The sequence below is a fragment of the Synchiropus splendidus genome, chromosome 8 (assembly GCF_027744825.2).
Source record: "Synchiropus splendidus isolate RoL2022-P1 chromosome 8, RoL_Sspl_1.0, whole genome shotgun sequence".
In the NCBI taxonomy this organism is placed as follows: domain Eukaryota; kingdom Metazoa; phylum Chordata; class Actinopteri; order Syngnathiformes; family Callionymidae; genus Synchiropus; species Synchiropus splendidus.
The window spans coordinates 22,023,836-22,049,937 of record NC_071341.1 but is presented as its reverse complement, the minus strand read 5'-3'; the positions used below and the strand labels follow the sequence as shown (position 1 = coordinate 22,049,937).

The following is a 26,102-nucleotide window of genomic DNA, read 5'->3' as shown; positions in this document are numbered from 1 at the left end:
CTGGTGACTCCAAGTGCTGTGAAGTTGCTTGAACAACGGTCCAAAACTAGTGATGGGCCAATGAGGCTTGATGAAACAGTGTCCGGACTTTTAGAGCTCAGTAGGTGGCGCTGTTGGTTTTAAAATGAAGTTTCATTGAACTGGTTGGTCAAATCCAAAGACTTTAGAGCAGAGAGCGCCACCTAGTGTGCTCTGAAAACGAGGACACCGTTTCATGAAGCCTCATGGGCCCATCACATCCCAATACTATTGCACTTGCCTGGGTTTTAACATGGAACTTCATTCTTGTTGGAAGTTCAGTTAGAAGTGTGACCTCCAAGAGCATATCTTTCTCCTCAGAAACCTCCTCCTGATGTTTCTTGGTCAGTCTCTAAAGTGTTATCTGGGTTGGACTCGGGGTCTCCTCCCACATGAACACACCATGAACCATGCACCTAATCGAAGGGACAGTCCAGGATCTTGTTTTCGACTGACAGAAGCCTTGCTCTTGTTCCTGAAGAATGACTTATCCAAATATTTTGTCTGAAGATCTCTGATGAGCCATGTTAAGTAGGCAGAGGAGAAAATCTAGAAATGTGTGGCGCCGAACACACGAGCCTCTTTGTTCTCTAGAGATAAACGACAGAGAAATAATCTGGAGGTGATCTCCCATTTTTCGGGGTGTCTGTAACTTGTCTTCCACGCTGGCGTTGACAGAGCAGATAGAGTCAAGGCGATGATGAAGCGACCACCTCAGTGAGCTCGCCGGCGACATCCGTGTTTGGAATGAGCCCTGTGACACATGCAGATTGATACCTGGGCCACACGTGGTTATTCTCTTGACTTCAGATCCATCGCTTTTCGTCTCCATCTTGGCAGAGGAACATGCACTCGGGTGGTGAAGTCAAGTCTAGATGAGGATCAAAAGATGCTTGATGAGTCTGTACCTGGGCTTAAGCTGCACAGGAAATTTGATGTCTGGCGTCTCCTTGGCTCCTCTGATCCGCATGATAACGCTCCCTAGTTCAGTGACCCCACTGATCCGGATCCATTCACTCTGTGAAAGTGTTTTTTTTAAGTGTCTTCTGGGAACACTTCTGCAAATGTCTGTTCCCTTTTCCTGGAAATTAGATCCTTTTGTCAGTCTGACACATCGTTTCTGCATTTCCATAGAAAAGTCTATTTTACTAGTGATCCTCTGTTTGCTTTCACCGTCATATCTATGGCAGCAGTGGCTACTTTATCCGTGTCCTCTATTCGAAGGTCACGTCTGTGGTTCCCATGGCAACAGATCAGCTGATTGCATTGATGTGCATCGTCCAGGCGATAAGCGTGAAGAGGGTGGTCTGGAGTAACGTCCCCCATCACATTGACTCACCTTGTGGCAGAAGGTTGTGTTGGCTGCGTGTGAGTTTGTGAGCAGGCAGCTGTGGGGATCGTGTGGCTGTGTGTAGGATGGCATCAGTGGGTTTTTGGAAAGGCGGGTCTAAAGTCTGCGTCCCTGGGGAGCAGCTCACTGTGACTGTTCTCACGGTAGGGGGGCCCCTCAACACCTTTCCTAGGGGCAGTTTGGAACACAGGCAAAGGCTTAGACTGTCTGACCTTCGTGTCTGACCTCTCTGGTCCTGGTTACGGCCCCAAATCTAAGCCCCTTTTGGCGTCTGCATGCACAGCGCCCTTTTGTGTGATGCATCCTGGGAACAGGTCTACACTCCCCAGAAAACCCCTTAAAGCTCTTATTTTCGTGCACCAACATTTGGCAATTAATACTAGTATTGTTTGCAGTTTTCATGATTATGTCTTTCTTCTTTTTTTTTTGACATTTGAGCCAACGTTTGTCTCCACTCCACTTTGATGTTTTCTGATCATGTCCCGCAGCAAGCTGAGCATCTTCCCTTCTATTGTCCTACAAAGTGTCCCTTTCACTCTGGCCGATACCGATCACGCCTACCAGGTGTGGTCGCCCTGCCTGCACTCTCCTCTGACTCCCAAATACTGTTGTTTGTTCCCACTACCTGTATTTCCTGCACTGTCCTCGGCCCTCCTGCCCCCCTCCCATTTATGTCTCGGTGTTTCCCCCATTCTTCTTTCCACCACCTTCTGATGATCTACAAATCACTATATCATCCGCTTACATCATGGTCCTTGAAGACTCATCTTTTTTAACTTAATTTAAAGGCATTGCTCTTTTTTATTTCCATTATCAACGTGAGGAGATTATTTTATCTTATTTTAAAAATATACTCATGCCAGTTCTTCGACAGCTTTGACTTTTTTTCCCGCATGAGTTATATTTTCTTCATAACAATCAACATGTCGACTGGAACTAAGTGTATTTTTTAATTTCATTTTAGAACACACTTAAAACAAAAATAAAACACTTTCTACCATATTCAGGTTGCTATGCTAATGTAGCATTGTGCTCGAGCTTACTGCAATAAGAAAACTGCAATGCCACCCACAGGCCTGGAGTGTGTTTTACAATGGTTTTCTCCGCTCATTGGTCTGAACTGGCTAAATTTTAACCAGCACTTTTTTGTGTCTGTTGGGGAAAAACTGTTAAAATGTGTTCTTGATCTTGTCAGTAAGAAGCGTGGTTAAGCCCTATAGTCTAAAGTTGACAGTGTAAATACAAACATGCAGCAAATACACTGGGATATAAAACAGTAGAAAATGAACGGGGTTCATTCACTGGCAAATAAAAAAATCCCCAAAACTTCAACTAAATACATTTTGCTCTAAAACGTGTCAAGATTGAAATGATTTGCTTACAGGGTTAAATAGACAAACACTGGTTTCTCATTTAGTTAATTTCAGTATTCTTCATGAGTCACTCTTGACTCACCTGAGAAACATGTACAGGTGACTTGGTAAAATGATGCTGCAGGCCTGACATGACGATCCAGATGTGGCACACCTGAGCGTGAGAAGCCTTTAACCTCTGTGGAATGAGACCCAAACCTGAGTTTGAATTTAAATCCTTTGAGTAAAAGACCTGGATGAATGAGAACCTTCACAAACCTGTTTTCAGTCCGTAACCTTTGTTCAGTTAAACTCCATATCAAATAAGCTCTGGGCACTTCTATATAGAGACAAAACACAGAGAGCAGAATGGGATTCAAACACTGAGCGCTCTCCTGCTGCTGATGTGTGCTTTGTGTTCCTTTTGGAAGTGGCTATTCCAGCGCTTCTATGAGTGAAGCACATTTATCTGGGTTAACAAGATCTAACGATTACTTTTAGCCGACATACTGCAGGACCATCCCCCGACAGGTCAGCATGTGTAAATACAGAGCAAAGATGGGGATTAATCCACGCTGAAACTGGGCCAGAGGAAGAAGATGAGGAAGATACGCCAGCTACCTGGTCTGAGACGACGCAGAGATGTGCTGTGTCAGCATCTGTAACCAAATCAAACACTCGTATCGAGTGTCAGCAGGAAACAGTGTCAGTAGGAGCAACTTATCGGACTGACAAAGCTCCCGTGCATCTCTCTGGCTGGCCACGGCGAACAACCCCCCGCCAGCAGGCATTAGTGAGGATTAGCCAGCTTTGTGGCTTCGCTAACACCGACGCGCTGACAGGCAAGAGGATGGCAGCAGAGATGAGGAGGTTTACGGGGGCAAATGGACCAGCTCGAGTTTCTCGGAGAGCAGATCCTGCGCATGTTAGGCTCAGATTTTTAATGGACAACCGGAGGGATCATGGATGAAGCATCTTACTGTTGATGTGCCTCTGATATAAAAGCTGGGTTTCTAGTTAAAAACTGGCCCACATTTGAGTCATGGTGGCAGCAGCCTTGGCAAAGAGGCCTGGACTTTCTGCTTCCCAAAAACCTCCTCTGTAGTCCGACTGTGAGACGTAGCTGGTCCCATTATTGGTTGAGTTCTTGACTGGTTTCAGATGAGACTGAAGGCCACTTACTAACCTTCTGGTTCAGACGTGTGTGTGTGTGTGTTACTAACTGATGCTTTGGAGCAAAGGTCTTGGGAATATCTGACAGTGCAACAACTTTTTTATCATTGCCCACACTCCAGGCTTAAGAGATAGTGTGAAAAGGAAATCCATCAAATCCTGTTTGCCGAAAACAAACACCTCTCAGACAAACAACGGCGTCATTCATTACCTGACGCTGGACTCATCTGATGTAGAGCAGGGTGAAGAACTTGTTTTGAGTCAGGAGTGATCAGTTCATTGACCCAGTTGTTGCCAAAACAAGCACCCAGGGAGGTCGTCAGCTGACGTTGTACTACCAGGAGTCAGAGTCGTTTGTCATACACTGCAAAATAGGGGGATTAACATCTGACCAATTTCAGTTGCTGACAAAAGCAATTGAGGAAAATGAACACAATTCATCAGTTTTTTTTGCGTATGATTTGGATCCACTGGAAAGTAACAGTCAAACAAGTATTTACCCAGAACTAAAACCTTAATTTAAGCCTAAGAAGAAGTATTTCATACAGCTACTTGCCTTAACAACCCTAAAAAATAGTTGCTATGAAATAAAAGTAAAATCTGTAATTTTACTGCAAGTCCAGCTATGAGTCACTGTCAAAAATACCCAAGTAAAAAAGAAGGGTGGATCCAAGTGTGATATTGGTATCCATGAGTAATACTGAATTGTATTCATTTAAATGTTAAAAATAATAGATAAAATCATTTTTGAATAGTATGTTGTACTGATGTCTGTGTGAGGGTGCTTGTCTTTCAACAGACCACTTTCATCTTTGTGTGCTTTTGTGCTCAGCTGTTATCCTTTGTTTGTGCGTTAGTACTCATCTCTTTACTTTGTAGTTAACATTGATGGACTTTTCTCCCCTGCCTACTTAACATGTCGCTCAACAGAGATCTTCAGACAAAATAATGGCTTATCCCTCTTCATTTGTACACCTGCATTCTGAAATATTTGTTGCATTATACTTCATGTATTTCTTGTTTCAAATGATTCACATGGCCACCGTGGTTTATTTTATTCTATTTTACTTTGATATGGAGATACCAGGTAAAACAGGACAGGAAACACTAAAAGAAGTAGAATCTTCATCCAACTTTGACTGCACGAATGCTACCACCAGTGGAAAATGCTAGCTTGAGCTCCTGGCACGTCCATAAACTCACTTTTGAATATGACCTTTCACTTTAATAAACGTGGTAAAATAGTTTTCATAGAAGTCAAAACTTTTTTGTCTTCTCCTCTAACTTTAGTCGACAAGCTAAGCGCTAATAACAAACTAAGTACACATTCTTTCATTCCTTTAGAGTCCAGAAAACCATGTTAAGTTAATTTGACAGTCGAAACAGATGAGATATTCTGCTTTTATAATGAAAAACACAGTTGTTTGATCCGTGCTCTGCGCTACAGTTCTGCTTGTTACAGCTTGGCCACAAAACCCTATTCATAACATGCCAAAACCCAGAGAGCAGAAGAATACTGGAGTTTTTTTGGATCGCATAAAGTGCTTCCCAAACAGTACTATAAATCAACTATAGCTTTTTAATATGTGGCGGCCTTTTTCACCAGGAACAAGCTGCTCTCTTCTCTTCTCTCTTTAGTTCTGTGGAGCCAAGACCTTAGACAAAGAGGAACTCTGAAGCAAGTGGGAGTTAGATAAGAAGCAACTGTAGGAGGGAGGGGGCTGGAGCACATTATGATTTCTAAGTATCCTATTACTACATAGCAGAGCTAGAAGGCGTGTTGAGGAGGGAGTGGGAATATCAGCAAATCACGGCCCTCCGGTCTAAATCCGGTCTGGTTTTCATTGCTGGCTTCTGCATGTTCCCTTCACGTGTTCTCAGTGAGAGTAGTTCTGTTTGGTTGTGCAAGTCAGGGGGCTTTATTTGGCGGCATCAGAGGGTGCCATCATCTCAGAGATATTAAACCTTACTGACCGCGTCCAGTGCTGCGGTGCCTCAGGGTGCGACCATGTGGCTGACTGGACCAACTGGATCCATTTCTCTTGGGTTCCAGAGTAGGATCCACTTCTGCCGCCCGTGTGCTTGTCAGAATATTTCCGGGTGGATTTGCCTTAGTGCTCATTAAACAAGATGAAGGGTGTGTTTAATAAGGTAAAGTTCAAAGGCAAAGCTATATGACAAGGACGGCACCTGGGAATTGGAGATTGTTGAAGGATCCCTGAGACCAGCATCTTCCTTTTCATGAAGACTTGGCGAAGGTGGTTTGGGTACCTCACAAGATGGCCACAGAAGGTCTGGGTGTAAGTTTCGGGTGTTTCCACCTACATGGGTCAAACCAGGCTGAGAAACAGTGGAATCATTGAGACTTGACTCAGCTCCATGGAGAGAGAGGAACTTGTGACACCCACATATCACCCAGAAAGAGCACTTCCGCTGATGTCACTGTGTTTTCAAGAAAAGGGCTTTTAGAAGCTGTGTTCTTCCTTGCCACTTCTGATGAAGTACTCTCGTTTTTTAAGACGTCCTGAGAGTCATTCTTTGTTTTGGCAGTGTTTCTACACCCAAACAAAGAAGATAGCAACCACTCGCCTGAGGATGTTTTGATCGGCTGCCATTCAAGTTTGAATCCGTTGTGTTTATTTATTTATATTTGTATAAAAAAAACAATGGAAACCATTCGAAAATTGTTTACAGAGATGAAGTAATCCAAGTAACATCCGACTTACGACTGGGATCGGTTCCAACCAACCAGTCGTGATTGGACGTAAGTTGAATGCCATACAAAATAGCTGACGTGAGGGTTGTAGGTACTAGTGTAGTGGTAGATCACTGTGTGAGATGCTGGGATACTGTGCTGCCGCTGTCGTACGCGTTGCCGGGCTGTTACGTGCTGTGGTGCCTGACATTGAATAAAAAAAAAAGCATCTGCTGGCCGTGGACGTAAGTCGAGCAGGTTGGAAGTGAGATGTTACTTGTAGTCATGTGCCTTAAGACGTTATGAGCAAAATGTCTGTTTTTATTTACATGATCAAATCACACAAAAACTATGATTTTTAGTACGATGGTCCATTTATATTGTGAAGATCTGAGACAAAAACAATACACCAAAAATGTGTACAAATACTCATTCAAGTAATTTATTATTTAGCACACGAGCTATAATTTCATTGCACATGTGTCCTGTAGGGATGAAAACGAACAGAAAAAGAAAGTATGGAATATATTATTTCATGAAGCAGTTAAAAGTTAAATACTTTGTTCTGATGCCATTAAGTGAATTTGAAACTGTCACACAAAAATGATGGTGATTCTCATAGCTTCACACTGACTGACCTGACCGGATAATTCGCCCCTGTATGCGGCCCTCGGGCCACGCTTTGCTCCTTCTCAGCTGGAGGCAGCAGGGCGTGTGTATAGTAGCTTCCGTCAGCAGTAGTGACGCCAACCTCCATGACCTGAGAAGACCCCGGTTCTATGACCTATGTCCTTCCTGATTATCAGAGATGTGATAAAAAAAAAAATTGAACAGAAACAGTCGGTTCTATTGATCGGAGTCCTTGACTGTCGGATCAACTGGCGGGAAGAGAAACGGCCTGCAGCTTTGTTGTCATTCCCTCCTCAGGCTTCCCTTCCGCTGTTGTTGTGTTAAACACATAGATAATGAAAGACATGTGATTCCCCTCGTCAGCCACGATTAACTGCTGCTCTCTGATTGGAGGAGTAATGATCTAAATTTGCATCTGAAAACGAAGTCTATTACCACACGCTGCTCCCTTTGTGTCATTGATTGACCTCAGACGAATTCAGGTCGTTCATCAGCCACACACACACCGAGTCACACACTGGTTCTCACACCGTGTGCTAATGTGTGTCTGCTCATGCGCGTGTCCTGGCGTGGTCCTCCCTCTCAGCCAATCACAGCGGTTGCTTTGACCTGCTCTTTGAATACAATTACACCACTTAATGATTCACTTGAATCCACTACAAGAACAGGGTGTGGAGAGCCATTATGTGAGTCACAGCAGAAACAAACACAGCAGTTTTCATTCCTCTTCTCTTGTCTTTTATCAGCCAACTGTGGTCCAAGCTGGTATTAAACGCCATATTCAGAGTCTTAGGGCGGATTCACACTCTGTCTGGAGAAGTCGGAGATGTGAACACAAGCGAGTCGGGTTTTGGCCGGGGACTTGATACCGACGGGAGAGCTGCACCTTGTCTCGGGAAACTCTCCACGGGTGGTGAGCTTCTCAGCACGAGACTCTGGAAGCTACATGTACAGCACAACTCCACACAAACATGATAGACACCGGGCAGTAACGGGTCTGATCGCTGTCTGGGCTGACAACGTCGTTCAAAAACAACTTCTCAAACTCCCAACACTGAGGCGTGCAGCCTCGGCTGCAGGAAAATGGTGCTCGGGAGCGCAGTGCAGCGGTCCTGGACTCGCAATGTGTGCGGCTGTTTGATAACAGTTACTGTTTTCACAACAGTGAACTGACAAAATACTGAAAAGCAGGAGGCGAATCGGGCTGAGGCCACCCGAGACAGAACCCGCAGTGTGAAACCGGCCTTAAAGCACGTAAACAAACACGTGTATTCTAATTAAGCACAAGGTGGTTACATGGAGGGAAGTGCCAGGCTTTGGTGACACATTTTCTTGTGTCAAATGACACATTTTTGTGATACCTGAAGTTGACTTGAAGGATGTGGTTAGTCCAGTTCGCGAGATAGCGTGTACACTGTGATCTCCATGAGACCAGAGCGTGCTGTTCATGTATCCATGGTTCTCTTAAGAGGATCAGTAGGTGAGTGCCCAATGTGTCATGGACTCTATCCTCAGACAAAACTCTCTATTAAGAAGCAGGAATGCACATCATCAAGGTACCTGAGGAAAACTATAGTGCGTGTTAAATCTTTGACACATGACTTTGGAGGCGAGTTCCTCCTCAGGCGGAGCAGTAAAACGACCAAACTCAGCATGTCTGTGTGTGTAGGCCACAAAAAACCCTTCCCTGGCATGTGAGGGGGAGGGTCCTCACAGGAGGGAACCTATAGGGGCTAAAATAAGATGCAGCGTGTTAACTGGGAAGCAGATGTCCCAGTGATCGTGTCTTGAATAAGTTAAAGTACTGCACAAAACTACAACAGAGCATGGAGTCCACTGGTGTATGAGGGACACTGTACATCTGTGAAGTTCTCTGCCGTCACATGTTACAGCATCACGTAAACCCGTTCAACGTTTCAGGTTCAACTACCTCAGGCGCCGAGCTGCTCTGGTATGTGAGAAGACATTCCACGCACAGCTGACAGACGTCGTGTTATCAAGGAGCAGAAAGCCATGTGCTGAGCAGCAGCTCCGACAGAGTTGATTGAAATATGAGGTAAGACTTTTGTGAAGTACACGTGTGGCCACCTCACTTGTGGGGACCAGTCCTTGATTAAACACCACCCTGTGAGGACCTTTTGCCTTTGTGGGGACCATTATAATTAGGTTTACGTTTGGTTTAGAGTCGTGATAGCCAGTTGGTTAGGTTTCTGGGGAGAGGCTGGGGAAAATGAGTCCCCACAAAGGTAAGATAGATACAAGTGTGTGTAGCTCATGCATGGCACATTGAAAGCTAATGTTAAATGGTTAAACTAACTCTTAGATGACAATCACTGATCACAGCAATTGGGATCATGTGAAAGGACAAGTGTAACTCAACAGCCCGACAGGAGCAACACTCAGAGTTCTCTAGTTGGGTATCAACCACTCCATGTTGATACCCAACTAGAGAACACGGTCTAATGGGGTACCATCCAATTGTAAAGTGTGTACAATTGGATGGTGCCTGCGATTCACTCACTTCAACACACTATACCAACGTGTCCTGACAAGGCGGTGCAGTTGGTGACCTTGGGACCCCGTGTTGACTGTGGTGGCGTCAACCGCAGACGGGATGTGACCGAGCTGGTTTTGACTGTTTTGCTATTGAATGATGGATGGTGGAGCTGGGACGTCTCTGTGGCTGTTGTAAGCGTTTACTGTAACCACCGCAGACAAGTCAAGTGTTTATTTTCTGTATTTATAAATTGGGATGTAAATATTTCCAAAGCACTTGAGGAAGCTGTGACTAGTTAATCTGATGATAAATGTTTGGAGCCACTAATGTAAGTCCGTCCATTTTCTCGTGTCAAAACAAATGGCTCCACGTTGTTCCCAACTTGCCAACCTTTCCTGGACCTCCTCCGAGTCGGACTGCTCAAAATTCTTTATGATCTTTTTGTCCGGAAAACAAAAGGGCCGCTCGTGCTCTCAGCCACTACCCAACAGTCCCTACAGCGGAGAAGGCACATGTCATTTTGGCTCAGCTCTTTCTTCTCCATGTCTGACTAATGGTGTCAGTGGCCATTTTTCTGTTTACTTCTATTGGTTTGTGTATTTACATGCTAGTGCTTTGGACTTAATTTCAACTATAGGTGCCAATCTTTCTTCAGACTCTTCCTTGAAGACCCTGGAGCTGCACAACATCGACTCTCTTGGCGTTTTATTTTATGCAAAATTGCAAACCTGCTCCAGGATGAGAAATATTTCTCGCCCTTGATTTAATGGTTCAATGGGAATGGTAATAATAATTTGATCATCATTTTAACCATAATTTGAAATATATTGTTTTCATTTTTCGTCTATGCTACAATCCTCTGCTGAGTTCTTCAAGAGAATGTATTTATTGTGTTAGCATTTTTAAGCAAAAGTAGACGGTGTAAATGGTGAGCTATTCACAGGGAGGACGCTTCTACATGCATGCAAGATTACCTGTGTAACTGAGGCCCTCCAGGTCAGACGAGGTCATCTTCTGATGGCACCGCGTCAGGACGGCAAAGTTAACCAAAAATAGCTTTAGTTTTTTTTTTAGTTAAGTATTTAGCCAATACTTGGCCATGACTGACATCGGACAAGACACAGCAAAACAAAACATGCGTGATGTTCATCATGAGTCAGCGTCTTTCCAGTCTCACTGCTGTGTTGTTTACGTTGGTGCGATGACCTAAAATGCAATGTCATGACAGTTGGAGGGAGAGAAAAAAAGCGACCAGAGAACAAGCACAGTCTTCTATTGAGCCGTGGGTTGCATAACTGGACCTGAGAGCCAATTTGCAGTTGTTCAACAGACTCTGATATCCACGCTGAACCTTTCCTCTCCTCTCTGTTGTCCTGCTGATATCTGAGACTCCTGCTCTGTTGTTGTTTTTCCTCCATGTTCCAGCGGTCACATGACAGACGTATCACCTTGCCTGCTTGAACTGTGCACTGCTGTCCACTGACAGAGTCAAGGTGAGTCAATGCTTCTCTTGTTGTACTGGAAATGGTTGATCCATTTCAATGTGCGTTTAAGGCTGTGGTGGTTGACAGAAACGACAGACACAGCGCTCGGCCATGAACCTCACCCGTGTCCCTTCTTTACTGTAAGGAGTTTAAATTCTCAAAAAATAAACGTCCTTCTTTGGACTGTGTTGACCAGTTCCTCCTTGTGGCCCTTGTGCAGCGGCCCCCTGACAGTAGGGTTCAGCAGTAAATGAGACACTGAAGTGGGATGATTCTTTATCGCACATGACCTGTGTGGTACACTGGAAATGAATCTCCTGCCCAAAACACATTGAAATGACCTACTGTCTGTTTCTAGCCTCGTCAGACTTAACACGTCCACAATCGCAGCAGTTCATTACGCATGTCTGCACCAGGTGATCGCTGGTGTCTCCAGCTCAAAGCTGAATGGCAAATGCCTGACACTCGTGTCAGGTCTGTCTGGGTGCACTGGAGACGACCATCCAACTCTTCTGTCATGATCCATGGACAAGCAGCAGCTCAAGAGGAACTGTCCATGCCGTGCGGTGGAACCCATGCGACGCCTTCTGGCATAGTTTCTGGTACGTTTTTGTTTTTTTGTTTTGTGTCTCACTCACGTCGAATCCCAGTCAGTGAAAAGTCCACACCTCCACACCTCCTCACTGGACTGCAGAATCACAAGGCTGGATGCCAACTTAAAAAAATGCTTAAAAAAAACCCTCAAGATAACCGCTAAAGCTAACAAAAACTCCTCTGGTGCTGGTGTTAATGTTTAGATTACTGGATAAGTGCACTGAGGATGCAGTTAAGTTTCCTTACGGGCCACATTATATCCACATCGTGAGTGTGGTGAGGGCCCCCAGACTGAAGAAGTTGAAGATTCTTAAATGTCACTTAAATCTGTGCAGCTATGCCTAGTCATTATATACCTCAAATATGTTTTTTGATGTCATTATTTTATTCTATAGACACTCATTCTCAGATTTTAAATAATACTGATTAGAATATCTTTGCAACTGAACTATTGGGAAAATGCTCAGTACGACACAAGTATGACACTTGAGTAGAGTTTTTTTCCAGGATCTGTCAGTCATCTATTTTGTGGAACAAGATATACTGCTAAAAACAATATCCGTTGAAGGAATGTAATTTAAAAAGAAAAAGAGTAGGGAAATCAAACTGAAAAGACAAATGAATTGGGTTTGAACTCAAATATAGATGAAGGATTTAAAAGGGTGCAGTTTCCTGTGTACTTTTGCTGTGACCTCATGAGGGCCACACAGAGGTTCAGGGCCGCAGTTGGCCCCAGGACCACACTTTGCTCATCTCTACAAGAGGGTGACATGAGGGCAGCGATGAGGAGCAAGAGTTCTCACACACATGTGGGCGAGACGTGTTAAACGGCTGAATGATGGAGCCGAGGTCTGCCCCTTCACCTGCTCTCTGCAGACGAACAAGTCTTTGCAAGGTGCAACTGACATCGATCAGATATGCGGGAATGTTCTGAGCTGCAGACGTGGATGAGTTGGCCTGGAAACCTGCGGCGCTGCCTCTCTAGAACTCTCACTGACAAAAGACGGTGTTCAGGGGAGCAGAGTCGTGTGGAGGTCTTTGGAGAAGCCGGTTATTGACTGACTCATGGATGGATGGCTTTACATTCTCCTCTCACTGTCCAACATAACTGTGACCCCATCACCTTCACAACGCCGCCACATTGCTTCCTGTTAGTGTTGAATTACAGTGTCTTTATGTGAAACCTGGACAGGCATGGCTCATATAACAAACAGCATGTGTGTGTGCTCTGTGTGTTGTTATAGATGGGGCCTTCTCCAGAAAGACTCTCTGCTCCCATGTGCCTGTGGGTTTAGCTATTGAGACACCGGGGGTGAAGCACAGCACCACACTGACTCCTTCAATCATTCACACGATGAGAGGGAACAAAGAACGAGCTTGAGAAAACAAAGTTGGCGCAGCCTGTCAGCAGTCCTGGCTCCGTGGGCTCTCCCATGAGTTCAAGGTGATTTTCCCACAAATTTCTACCAGCAGGGGGAATGCAAAACAATGCCCTGGATTCTTGTTCCAGGGTCGTTTTACACAGCCTTTCTTGGACCCCTGCGTTTCATCAGGACTGGAGGCGAGAAGGGCTTTCATAAACCTTTGGTCTTCTCTGGAAGACCTTCGATTACATTACGTTTAACATCTTGAGGGGAAAGCTTTACAGTAGTGAGACTTGTCATGATGTATGGATTGGAGCAGAGTGTGGCCCTTGGCCTGCATTGATGTGGCCCTCATGAGCAGAACTATAAGGGACGTTTTTCATCATTCATTACTTTTAATATTCTAAATAGAAATGCATTGTTCGTTTTAGGCCTTTATCCAGCTGCATCTCTATCTCTCTATCTGTCTAAGTATCATCCATCCATCTGGCTATCTATCATCCATCCATCTATCAATCCATCTGTCTATCTATCATCCATCCATCTGAGTATCTGTCATCCATCCATCTGACTATCGTCCATCCATCCATCAATCCATCAATCCATCTAGCTATCTATCATCCATCCAACTGTGTGTACAAATCTATCTATCTATACATTTTTTTTGTAATGGCTGATGTTCGTTGCAGCAGTATATTTTGAAGGTTCTTTTTTTAAAACAGATCCCTTGAAATGGAGGCATTCGTGTCATGTTGCTCTGACAATACCTGTCAAGATACAGAATTTAGGATTATCTTTTCTCTGTCCCAGAACGACTGACCTCGTGCCTGGTATGAGGAATGTGACAGGTTATTTTTTTAGATGACAAGGTCGAAAAGACGATAAACTTTCTGAGTTTCTAATTAGAGAATTACCAAAAACTAAAAATTACCATCAGGCTAAGAAAAGTGCTTGACCGTAACATGTTCCTCTCTCCACCAAGACAACAGACACTCGACAAGCGCTCCAGATGTTGAACCTGTGTTGTTAAAATGCTTTAGCCTCACGGGGAGCTCCATAGCACAACAACCATAGGATCCCTTGATGAACTGGGTCTTTGGAGGAGAACAAATAAATACAGAATACAGGGATGCAACTTCAAAGGTCGGTGGCAGTGACAACAGCTGCGGCAGCTCAGCATCCGTCCCTGCTTCTACGCAAACAATGGGGTTCAAGTGGTACACACAAGGAAAAGTCAAATAACTCAATGGATGTCAACTGAATTATGAAGAGGTTCAACTGATTTAACTTCCTTCAATGTTGCATCAGTTTCTAAGAAATGGCTCTCTTTCATTGGCTGATGCAAGTGGCGCTGAGTCAAAGTGAGGGCCAGATGTTCAGCGTGGTGGTGGTGTCGGCGTTAAAAGTGATCTCGCTCACAGATCATGCATGACCTTTGGGTACTGACGCATGAGTAGGTGAGAAGGAGGAAGCCGTTGATTGTTGATCACAGTTTTTCTTGGCAGCTACCGCAATATCTTTGAACTGATCACATGATGTCATGGCGCTAGAATACTCACTCAACCTGAACAGATGAACCGTAGAAGGGAAAATCCACGCAATGATACGGTGATGCACCAACAGACCTGAGACCTCTGAGTTAGAACCGACGTACAAGGTTCTACGTGTCACAAGTATGTAGTACCAACAACACATGGCAAATGGCACATTACGTTTAATGATGTGTTGGGGGTTGTTATTTAAACCAACTAAATGCGTGTACTGTTTCTCAGGTGTTCCCATCCAAGAGTCTAGACTTGAGCTCACAGTTCCAAAAAATCAAATTCTGATGATTCACTGGAAAGTCAATAGCCTTGTCTTTGTTTGCAATATTGCAGGAGAGCGCCTTTCTTCTTCTGCTGTGGTTATTAAGCAAACATCGCTCGCTACTGACCCCCTCAGGCGGCACGTAATTGCCAGCCAATTCTAACAGTGGAAAGTAGGTCAAGCCGTGTCAAAGATTCTCGGGATAGAAGTTCTTGAACAAGTCAAGTCATCGTTTTTAGATGTAATATTTACACAATTTGCCAGTTTCTCTAAGGCAGTGACAGACTGTGTGAATCAATGCTTCATCCAGTTCAGACCTGTTTGGAGCTGATTTTTGAGCTGTCACACATGTATTTTATTGACACATTTTCTTATTTATGTTTATTCTGCTGCATGACAATGAGAATTGTAAACTTGCTTTACCATTATTTATTGTTTTTAAGAATCACCACTGTCTTCACATGGGTGAATGATATCAATCGTCACTCATATTTACTTGAATTCCGGGTAAACCACGCGCTGGTATTACAGAAGCCACAGCCTTTCATTATGAGTCACGTCCTGCTGCCTCATTATCAATGTTGGTAGCTGAATTGGTCTCATGAGAGAGGATTCCCTGGATATGTGCCCAAGCCAGTCCCAACTTTGAGATCGTGTGACCTCATGTGAACCTCCACTGGCCCAACAGCAGTTCCCCCATGAATGAACCAAAAATGCAGCTCAACAGCTAAATGTCCTGTTTATATTCCGTGGTATATTCAAGCTAAATCTGCTTAAAACTTAGCATTTTGTTGTGCCCAAACGTTGTGCCCCGTGATTTTAAATGTCTGTGAAATGAGAGGTTGAACATTCTTCTGCTTTGACTGAATTATTGAATGGTTCCCATCAAAGGTGCTGGGCTGATGACACAGAAGCTGAAGCTGCATCACTCTTCCTCCTGCTGTAATGCTCTGATGATGCAACATTACAGGCTGCACCTGAATACGATTCACACAAACCAGTGTGTCACGGTGCTCATCACAAACTGTAGACATGGTAACACCGTAACAATCCAACACGGTTGTCATTGATTTCAGTCTCAAAACGAGGATTAATGGTCAATACCATAAGAAGTAAGAAGTTTATATATATAAGAAGTTTTCCTTCCGTTGTACGTCCTTGAATGTGACGTTTGTAATTGATGAAAATGTTAAACTTGTGGAACAGAGGAGTTCAGAGAGCTTTGAAAGAGCCATGTGTCATTAGCTCCGCCCCGTCTAAAATCCCACCCTTAATATCAGCCGCGCGCCCCGCGCAGCTCGACTCTCACCGCCGGCGCCTCTGGAACCAGTTCGACGCTCTCGAACACAACTCTCTGGAACTTTACTGCCACTTTACGCGCCGCGAACATGGCCGATTACATCGAAAGCGAGAAGAAAGTCAACGGCGAGCCGATGGCGAACGGACTCAGCCCCACAGTGAGGAGCCCGGAACCGGTGGCGGAGCGGGTCAAGCGGATCGTGAGGTCCAACCTGCTGGTCATCCTCACCGTGGCGGGGGTCATCGTCGGGGTGGTCATCGGACTCGCGGCGCGCCACGCCACCCTGACCTACACCCAGGTGCTCTACATCGGCTTCCCCGGGGAGCTGCTGATCCGCCTGCTGAAGATGATCATCATCCCGCTGGTGGTGTGCAGCCTGGTGTCCGGGGCCGCCAGCCTCGACCCCAAGTCCCTGGGCAAGTTGGGCGGCTGGGCCATGCTCTTCTTCCTCATCACCACCCTCATCGCCTCCTCCATCGGTGTCATCATGGCGGTCATCATCAGACCCGGGTCCGGCTCGATGGAGAAGCCCAAACTGCCCGGTTTGAACGACGCCGTGCCGGAGCCCAAAGAAGTTGTGGACTCGTTCTTAGACCTGATCAGGTGAGTTCAACCACGTTTTCCTTCCAACCGTGGAGAAACTTGTGGCCCGCGTGAGTGCGCGTAACCACGGTTAAGGTTGCGTCATCTCATCGGCGTCTCCCCCGAGAACCGGTCAGCAGGGGTGAGGTGGCTGGTCCCTGAACGCACCTCGCGTCGTGTGGATGGGAAAGACACGTGTAAGAAAAGTCGACACACGGGTGGGACGGAGTTCTCACTTGGGCCAGCTCCATGTAAATAAAGCAGGAAGTTGCTCGGGGAGAACCTAGTTGGAAACTGGTTTGGTGCCATTGGACGGGGAGCATTTGTTTTTCTTTTTGTCTTGTCATGACTCAAAGCAATTAATTTCCTAATCTAAATTCGATGTTAATTCATGGAGGCTTTTCCTGTTTTCTTTTGCACCATTGGGTTGTAGTTTGTGGATTGGCCGAAGAGGATGGCAAAGTCAGTTTGGGTTGTAGATGCAGGAGACTTTTTCTACCTGAGCCAAACAGAAGTTCTTACACTTGAGTGTGAGGTTGCGGGACCTGTGGAGGCATGTTGTATTAGGGATGTGACAAAAAAAATAGCAACATTTCTGAGCAAACGCATTGATCAAAGCAGAGCTTTCTCCCCCCCAAACTCAACTTTGAAGTCTTTAAAGCGGTCAGTTCTTTGTGACTCGGGGATCAGGCTCTTTAGTCACTGCTAACTTCCCTCTTTAGTTTGATAGTTGTGTTTCTGTGTACGCTGTGAATGTTAAAAATAGAAGACATGGATATCATGGGTGTTTACAAGCACTGCATTACGTCAAACGTCTTTGAGAGATTTAGCATTCAATGTCTTTTGTTATTAAAAATGATTATCGCTGTGATTTCTGGACAGAAACAAATTTGTATTGCCACTTTTTATGGTTGCGACAGTGATAAAAGCCATTTCATCATTCACTTATTAGATGAAGTCCTCACATACAGGATTCAGTTCCACTGGCCTCATTCAATACACATTAGCCTCTCGAGCCACACACATCTGTGGTGACAGACGCTTCAATATTAGAGTACATAATCTGTGAGTAAATGCTAAACTATGACTGTATTGTGAGTCAGTTGAAACTGTTTCCACAGCGTTCTGTTCACAGGGAGAACAGAACGGCTTCTCCACTTAAGCATTTATTTAAACAATATTTGCGCACCTAGAAGGCCCCTTTTTTTCGGAGCAGAACATGATTCAGGTCACCATGATATTAATTTCCAGCAAGCCTGAATCTTAAGTGATGATGCTGAAAAGCAGATGCCGGGCTCGTGCCAGCACACAATGTTTTGCAGCAATCTAATTGAACAGCATGTGTGGCATATTAGAGCGAGCCCTCGCCGTCGGCGTCCCGTCGTGTTGAGGCAACAGAGACAAAGCTGGACCGTGGCTGCCCCCGCTGCTTAGCAAAGCGTGAAAGCAGCCGGGTCAGAGTTCTCTTCTCATTGTCGCTGGACTCGCCGTCCGAACGGCACAGGCACGTTTTTGGCTGCTGCCGGAGCCACCCGCGAATATCCTTGTTGACAGTTGTTATCTCCTGCTGCTTTCTGTTTGTTCTGACGTCCCGCTCTGGGCTGGTGTCATTTACTGGACACACACCTTTATCCCCTGGCCTGAGCCAAAAAGTCACACGGCCTTGTCGCTCGCAGATGGAGTGGCCGTGAAGTTCTCCTGACCTGAAGTGGTGGTGCTTTCCAAGTCGGTCTTGGGGAGGTGAAAACTACGTCCACACGACTGAAGTGAACAGGATGTTAGTTTAGAGGATAAGTCATTGGCACGATTACCACTGAACTAATTTGACAAAGGCTGAACATCCTAGTTTAATTTGGAGCCGCAGATAAACGAAAGACGTTTATAATGGAGTGATTTCATTTATGAAAAAGAATTGTGCTGAGCTTCATCTTCATCAACTCATTTGCTGTACAGTTGTGGACCTCAAAAATATAAAAACAGTAGCTACTCACAGTTTTCTGCGGCGACTGCCTTGACCACCTCCCCCGCCAAATTATTGACATAATGTTGTTGTTAATGTCTGCTTCTCTTTCCAGCGAGAGTTGTGAACAAATGTTGCTAACAATTTAATAAAATGCTCTTGAAAATACTGAAAACTTTTTCAACAAAACCTTGAATCAGTTAGCATCTTGGTCCGTCCTCGTAGCTGGTGTTAGCGCTTGATGCTAGCTTGTAGAGGGTTTTTCACGGCGCGTCATCAAACCCAGAAGCCGCCATGTTGGAGAGACTCACTGCTCAACATAGAACGGTACTGAAGGTGATTCTGCAGCATTTTCTGGAAAAAAATGGTGAATTACAGTCGTGTTTTGAGCAGTACGAATCATGCAGATCGTGAAAAGCATTTGGAATTTTATGGACTTCCAAAAGTTATTACAAATCAAGGAGAACAATGCTCAAAGTTGTCAGAAGAAAGGAGTCGCTTGTGGATAGCGAAGCTGAACTGTAGGTGACCAGCCTTTCTGTTTGTTTCTTTTTTCCATCACACTCCATTCAGTCTGGGGCTGTTTACAAGGAGTATCTCCAACTTGGCGGCTTCCGGGTTGGATGATGCAGTGAAAACCCTCTTATCAAGCAATGTGCATGTTTTTTCACTCCTAACTGACACAGTCTGTGACGTTTTGAACACAGTGGTGTTCTACAGAGTGCTTACTTGACAGTCCCACTACGCTAGTGAGCGCTAGCCATGTCATGCTAGTGAGAGCTGGAATCTCATGCTAGTGAGCGGTAGCCATGTCAGGCTAGTGAGAGCTGGCCATGTCATGCTAGTGAGAGCTGGAATCTCATGCTAGTGAGAGGTAGCCATGACATGCTAGTGAGCGCTAGCCATGTCATGCTAGTGAGAGCTGGAATCTCATGCTAGTGAGAGCTAGCCATGTCATGCTAGTGAGAGCTGGAATCTCATGCTCGTGAGCGGTAGCCATGTCAGGCTAGTGAGCGGTAGCCATGTCAGGCTAGGGAAAGGTAGCCATGACATGCTAGTAAGAGGTAGCCATGACATGCTAGTGAGAGGTAGCCATGACATGCTAGTGAGAGGTAGCCATGTCAGGCTAGGGAGAGGTAGCCATGTCAGGCTAGTGAGAGCTAGCCATGTCAGGCTAGGGAGAGCTAGCCATGACATGCTAGTGAGAGCTAGCCATGTCAGGTTATTGAGAGCTAGCCATGTCAGGTTATTGAGAGCTAGCAATGTCATGTCTCTGCTACGTCTTGGACCATACATTTGGTTGAACACAGAACTCCAAACTCTTTGACTCAAGCGTGACTCATGAGGACAGAATGTGAACAGGTGTTGTGAAAGAACAAGTTACACAAACTGTGAAATAACTGATGCCTGCCTGGTTGCTGTTGTTTAAGACTGTTCTGTTCATTTCTGATTCTGTTGTCTGGAGCCGCTGGCTGCACTGCTCTGCTCTCACATGGTCATAAATCCGCAGGGCTCTCACTGAAGTGGCGTGAAGCACGAAATGAAGCGTGCGCACGCAAATGCTGGATTAGTGGAGGATGGAAGTAACCAGGTCCTAATGGGTCCTGAGGTTCCATTCATTTGTTGTGGGAGGACGTCCTGGTGGAAAAGGAATGAATTGTTAAATTGTACCATTTTCACATGATCCACCGTGTGACCCCAAGTGTCATCGACCTCCAGACACACAGAACTTCTGTCTCAGTAGAAGAGTGTGAATCCCACCTTACATCAAACTTGTCTCCCTCAATGCAGGAACATCTTCCCATCTAACTTGGTGTCGGCAGCTTTTCAGTCGGTAAGTCTTCTCTTCCGTGGGCTTGTGCTCCGGATCAGAATGTCGTTGATGCTGAGACGTTCTCTTGTCCGCAGTACGCTACCAGCTACAAGATGGTCACCAAGAATGGCACGGATGGGATGCCAAACATCACAGTGGAAAAGGTGAGCGGCCAAACTGAGAGGGCTCTTCTGAGAAGCATCGCAGTCTCCATCAGCCAGTGGGTCTGTGCAGGTACCAGTTGGAACCGACCAGGACGGCATGAACATCCTGGGTCTGGTGGTGTTCGCCATCGTGTTTGGTGTGGCTCTGAGGAAACTGGGAGAGGAAGGCGAGATCCTGATCAAGTTCTTCAACTCGTTCAACGAAGCCACTATGGTGCTGGTCGCCTGGATCATGTGGTGAGACCATGTTTTGGGTCCAGGTCTTAGAAAGGAACACCACTCCCGGGTTCCTTTTTAAAAGTGGCTTTACTCCTCTGTAGGTACGCGCCGCTCGGTATCATGTTCCTGGTCGCCAGCAAGATCGTGGAGATGGAAGACGTCACCAAGCTGTTCACCAGCCTGGGGAAATACATCGCCTGCTGCATCGTGGGTCACGTGATCCACGGCTTCCTGGTGTTGCCCGCCATCTACTTCATCTTTACAAGGAAGAATCCGTACAAATTCCTGTGGGGGATCTTCACAGCTCTGGCCACTGCTTTCGGAACCAGCTCCAGGTAACAAAGCTCAATGACCTGGCACGACAGGCTCCGCCCAGGTGCCTGGTCTTCCACCAACACCCGCATGTCCTTGTCTGCTTTGCAGCTCGGCCACACTTCCCCTGATGATGAAGTGTGTGGAGGAGAACAACGGGGTTTCCAAACAAATCAGCCGCTTCATCCTGCCCATCGGAGCGACCGTCAACATGGACGGCGCCGCCCTCTTCCAGTGTGTGGCCGCAGTCTTCATCGCTCAGCTCAACAACGTTTCGCTCAACTTCGTCCAAGTCATCACCATCCTGTGAGTCCGGCTCCCAACTTTTGATGTGAACCTCGCGGTGCCAAAGAGCTGGGCTGTATTGACGTGACCCATGAGTGACGGGGTCTGGGGCGTGTCTAGAGTTGGTGGGCGCCGACATGGCGGGTTGGAAACGTAGCCCGTTAGCTAGCGTGAAAGAGGCGCCATCTGCTCGGTGAGTGGAGAATGGCAGCAACTCTGGTTGCTTGTTGGCAAAGTCAGTTCTGTTAAATTCGAGTTCAGTTCTGCTACAAACGCTTTCCCAAATGTGTCCCAGCCGCCGCTCGCATCGGACGGTAACTTCCCCTCATAGCATTTCTGGAACACTTAGCTTTTTCCTTTTCACTGTTTTTTATTTTTCCATGCCTTATTTAGTTACTCATTCAACCATTCCTGAGTCTTCCAAAAAATGCTACATTGATTTTATGCTGGAACTTTCCCTCTTTTGTTCTCGCCACACTCACAGCAGCTGTCGCACGCAGAACTACCGTCTCAGACATTTTGTTTCGATGTTGCATTCAGGTGCACTCAGGGCAGAACTATATTCAGCGGGCTCATACAGTTTTTGGAGCACTTGATTTTGAGCTCCCTATAATCACAACAGCGCCACCATCCTCGCTCAGTTTTCGGTTCACTGCAGTATTAAGTGAGTAATAGTATTTAGTGTTTAAGAGCAGCCGGACTAAGCGGCAAGTTTTATTCTAGTTGAATAACTGTGCTCTCAAAATAAGGATGTCATGTAACTGTGGAACTTTCTATTTACAAAGGTACATGTTCCTAGTGGCCAGAAGGAACTGTTTTTCTCTGTTGCAACATGCAACTTTCACTTCGCAGAAGTTATTTCCGTCTGAAGTTGAGCCCAGACATCAGATGAAAGTGTGGATTGACAGTAGCACAGTACCAAGTTAGTTGTCGTTTCTAGGGTAGTAGAGTGGAGGGAACTTTTTACTCTTTTAGTTCAGTTGTAGTTCCATGCATTTGTCTTCCTTAATCCTCAGATATTAAATATGTATCTTGGACACTTTGTGTATGAAATGTTCTGATGAGTTTTTGTGTCTCCAAATTATTTGGCTCAGTCGACATTAGGGCTGAGTTTTGGCACAAACCTCACGATGCGCGTCACGATACGTATAGGGCCGTGTATCGGCAGGTATCTTGTGATACCATACAAATCCCGATACGATACATTGCTCACAGGAATGCAATGTATCGTGCCATTAAGTGGTAAAATAAGAAGATGCAGTACAACGTGATGTGGAGGAAAACAAGTTTATTGTTATGACGTCAGTCCAGTTAGACCTTCCGTTACATTTTGCACTCCGACTGAGGAATGTCTCGCTACCTTCGTCAAAAAAATAACATCAGTGTACAAAAAGAAAACATTAGCATTTAGCACGCCACAAATAGAGTAGCATATGACACCGTCAAATACTGCGATGTTTGAACGTCATGTTAAGTCACAATATCGCAATGTATTATACAATATGACTTAAAATTGAGTTTTCATTTTTACAAAACATTGATGTCAATAGAGGCGATGTCGATGCTAAATGTGTCAGGCTAGCGTGCGGGTCTGAAGAGAGGCTGTTTGAATGTGTCGCAGAGTGACGGCCACAGCGTCCAGCGTGGGAGCGGCAGGCATCCCTGCCGGAGGTGTGTTGACCCTGGCCATCATCCTGGAGGCGGTCAGCCTGCCCACCAACGACATCTCCCTGATCCTGGCCGTGGACTGGCTTGTGTAAGCTCTCATTTATAGCCGTGGTGGAGTGGGCGGGGCTTCTCGTGCTAATGAAACTCCTCTCTCCTCTCAGCGATCGCACTTGCACCGTGCTGAACGTGGAGGGCGACGCCTTCGGAGCGGGCCTGCTGCAGCACTACACCGATCGCATGTCCAAGAAAGAGGAGGGGACGGAGCTGAGCGAGGTGAAGCTGGAGGACGGCCAGGCAGCGGCGGCGGCGCCCGAGCACTCGCCTCTGATCGAGAAACGGGATCCCTACTCCTCAGGGGACAAGGTGTCGTCCATGTAAGGCGGCTCCCGCCGTCTTGCTCCAACACTCCCGGCTAGGAAGCCAGCGGCTCGGACTTTGTCTTCTGCCTTGGTGAGAAAAGATGGCCGACTCAAGTCGAGCTCACGACGACTGGGAAACATTTGATCCTGTCAACAGACCAACCCCAGTCACCCAATCTGGTATTTATATTTCAGAAGATGTTTCTGTATCTCGATGAATCCCGGTGTTTTCTTCCCATCTTCAACACACAAGTTGCTGCAGCCACTTTGTGTTTGCCAAAGAAATCGTAGCCAACCTTTCAGACAATCCCAGCTCCGGAGACGCTAGAGTGACGGCCTGGAAGATGATGTATATTTAAAATGTGTCGCACGACAGCTGCAATATCAAAATGATTTTTTTTTTATATCTTATTTAAACACATTTGTGCTACAGATTACTACCAAAGACTTTATCGCAAAATACACGGCTTAAGGACTGTATCTATATCAAGGTACCAAACAACTTTTTTGTACTTCAACTTTACAACCCTGGACGAGGAGACCTCTTGACCCTCACGGGGTCGACACGCACACAGACACATGGGTCATTCAAACCTGCAACCTCAGGCGTACGCCTTTACCTACCGGTACATTTTATTAGCCGACGCTTCTTAACACTCTTGAGACCAAAGACCATGGCAGCAGGCGATAAAACTTGGAGGGAGGCGTGTCATCTTTGTAGCAGCTGCTCGTACTGAAATGAAACTCACAATGGTTTGATAAGCACAATGTTATATCCACGGGAGGTTTGTCATAGACTTTTTTTCTGTTGCATGAATGGTGCAGCGGAGGTCACAGTAAGGTCATCAAGAACGTGTTCAATAGACGCGTGCGTGTGTTTGTGTGGCGTTGGTGACTCGGATGGTCTTAACTAAACTACACACTGTGCTGAATCCGTTGGAGTCTGTTCTTTCTTGCTATTTATTTGATCCAAATTCAAGTGACATGGACTTTAGTGTGGGTTTCATCAAAGGAAACCTCTGTGTGTCATGGATACGAGATATTGTCTGGTATGAAAAGGTCTTCTGGCACAGATTTGATCATTCCTGTTGAACAGTTGGACGTCAAGCTTGTTGCCTTCTGGTGTTTCTGATCCATGAATGTACCTATTGGTTTGTTACAGTCGGGGAAGGTTTCTCTTCAAATTAATGTTCTGGAGGTACTGTCCTTAGATAGGAAATAATAAAGGCCTTGTGTATTTCTAAAAGTATCTGTGTACTTCTTTGTCGTGTACTAGGTTCAGGGCCAATGATGATACTGTGGTGGGGACCAAAAAATGTCGAGCAATCGGTTGTTTGTTTCAACACTGATCAAAGCCAAACAACTGTTAGCAAAACCTTGTTTTGTAATGCTTTCAAACAGTAAAACACTGTTTCCTGCCCACTTCAACAGGGGATCCAGGATCATGTTCTGAAAACAGGGCTTTACCACCCTCCAACTTTCAAGCCTCTTGCGGAGAAATGGCTGTAAATGTTGCATTTATCAAGTGAGGGCTGCATCTAGCAACTTCTGGATTGTCTGTGACATCACAGTCTTCATGATTCTTCTTCCTCTTTGGGCTTCTCCCTTCAGAGGTGGCCACAGCGGATCATCCTCCTCCATCTCACCCTGTCCTCTGCTTCCTCTCATCTCAAACCTCATGTCCTCCTTCACCACCTCCATCAATCTCCTCTTTGGCCTTCCTCTCCACCTTCTGCCTGGCAGCTCCAACCTCAACATCTTCATCTACCAATGTACTGTCTCTCTCTCTCCTCTGTACATGTCCAAACCATCTCCATCCAGCCTCTCTGACTTGGTCTCCTAAACACCTGAGCACATGTGCTGTCCCTCTGATCCTATCATCATCCTGCTCACTCTCAGAGAGAAGCTCAGCATCTTCATCTCTGCTACCTCCAGCTCTGCCTCCTGTCTTTTCCTCAGTGCCACTATTTCCAAACCATACAACATTGCTGGCCTCACCACCCTTTTGGACACTTTCCCTTCCATCCTTGCCCACACCCTCTTGTCACACCTGACACTTTTCTCCAATGATTCTATCCTGTTTGCACGCGCTTCTTCACCTCTGTCTCACACTCTCCATGGCCCTGGACAGTTGAGCCTCAATACTTCAAACCCCCACCGTCTTTATCTCTACATGCTGTAACTTCATCTGTCCACTTGGCTGAATGTGGTTTCTCCCTCCAGTCAGTTGTAAATTGTTTCCATACTTTTGACGTCTTGGGTCGGAGCCTCAGCCACCACTGCAGGGTGTGTGAACCGGGGCTTGTGCTTTGGAGAAGAAGGTGAGCTCATTGGTGACTAATGTAATGGTTGGTTATCGTTGCTCCAGCCCAGGACGGATCCATCATGGCTTGGGTTTCAGATGCTGTCCACCTGTGGTTGGAGCCGAGCATTTTGTTGTGCGTGTCAAACGTTTGCCCCAGTAACAGATCACGAT

The 26,102-nt window shown here is 45.8% G+C and overlaps 1 protein-coding gene and 1 long non-coding RNA gene across 2 annotated transcripts; one reads left to right on the top strand and one right to left on the bottom strand.

Annotated features, from left to right (window-relative positions):
* Positions 1-524: 524 nt before the first annotated feature.
* LOC128763682 (uncharacterized) lies at positions 525-4,244 on the bottom strand. The gene is made up of 5 exons (XR_008415670.1): positions 4,106-4,244; positions 3,001-3,061; positions 2,825-2,920; positions 796-889; positions 525-608 (listed from the first exon to the last, which is right to left on the bottom strand). It is a non-coding gene; the product is annotated as an uncharacterized LOC128763682 (long non-coding RNA).
* Positions 4,245-16,115: 11,871 nt separating this feature from the next.
* On the top strand, positions 16,116-24,877 carry slc1a5 (solute carrier family 1 member 5). Its single transcript, XM_053872763.1, has 8 exons — positions 16,116-16,867; positions 20,598-20,640; positions 20,715-20,783; positions 20,854-21,020; positions 21,104-21,337; positions 21,426-21,620; positions 23,221-23,355; positions 23,429-24,877. The coding sequence occupies exons 1-8, from the start codon at positions 16,353-16,355 to the stop codon at positions 23,643-23,645; spliced, it is 1,575 nt and encodes a 524-aa protein (XP_053728738.1). The 5' UTR covers positions 16,116-16,352; the 3' UTR covers positions 23,646-24,877.
* Positions 24,878-26,102: the final 1,225 nt, after the last annotated feature.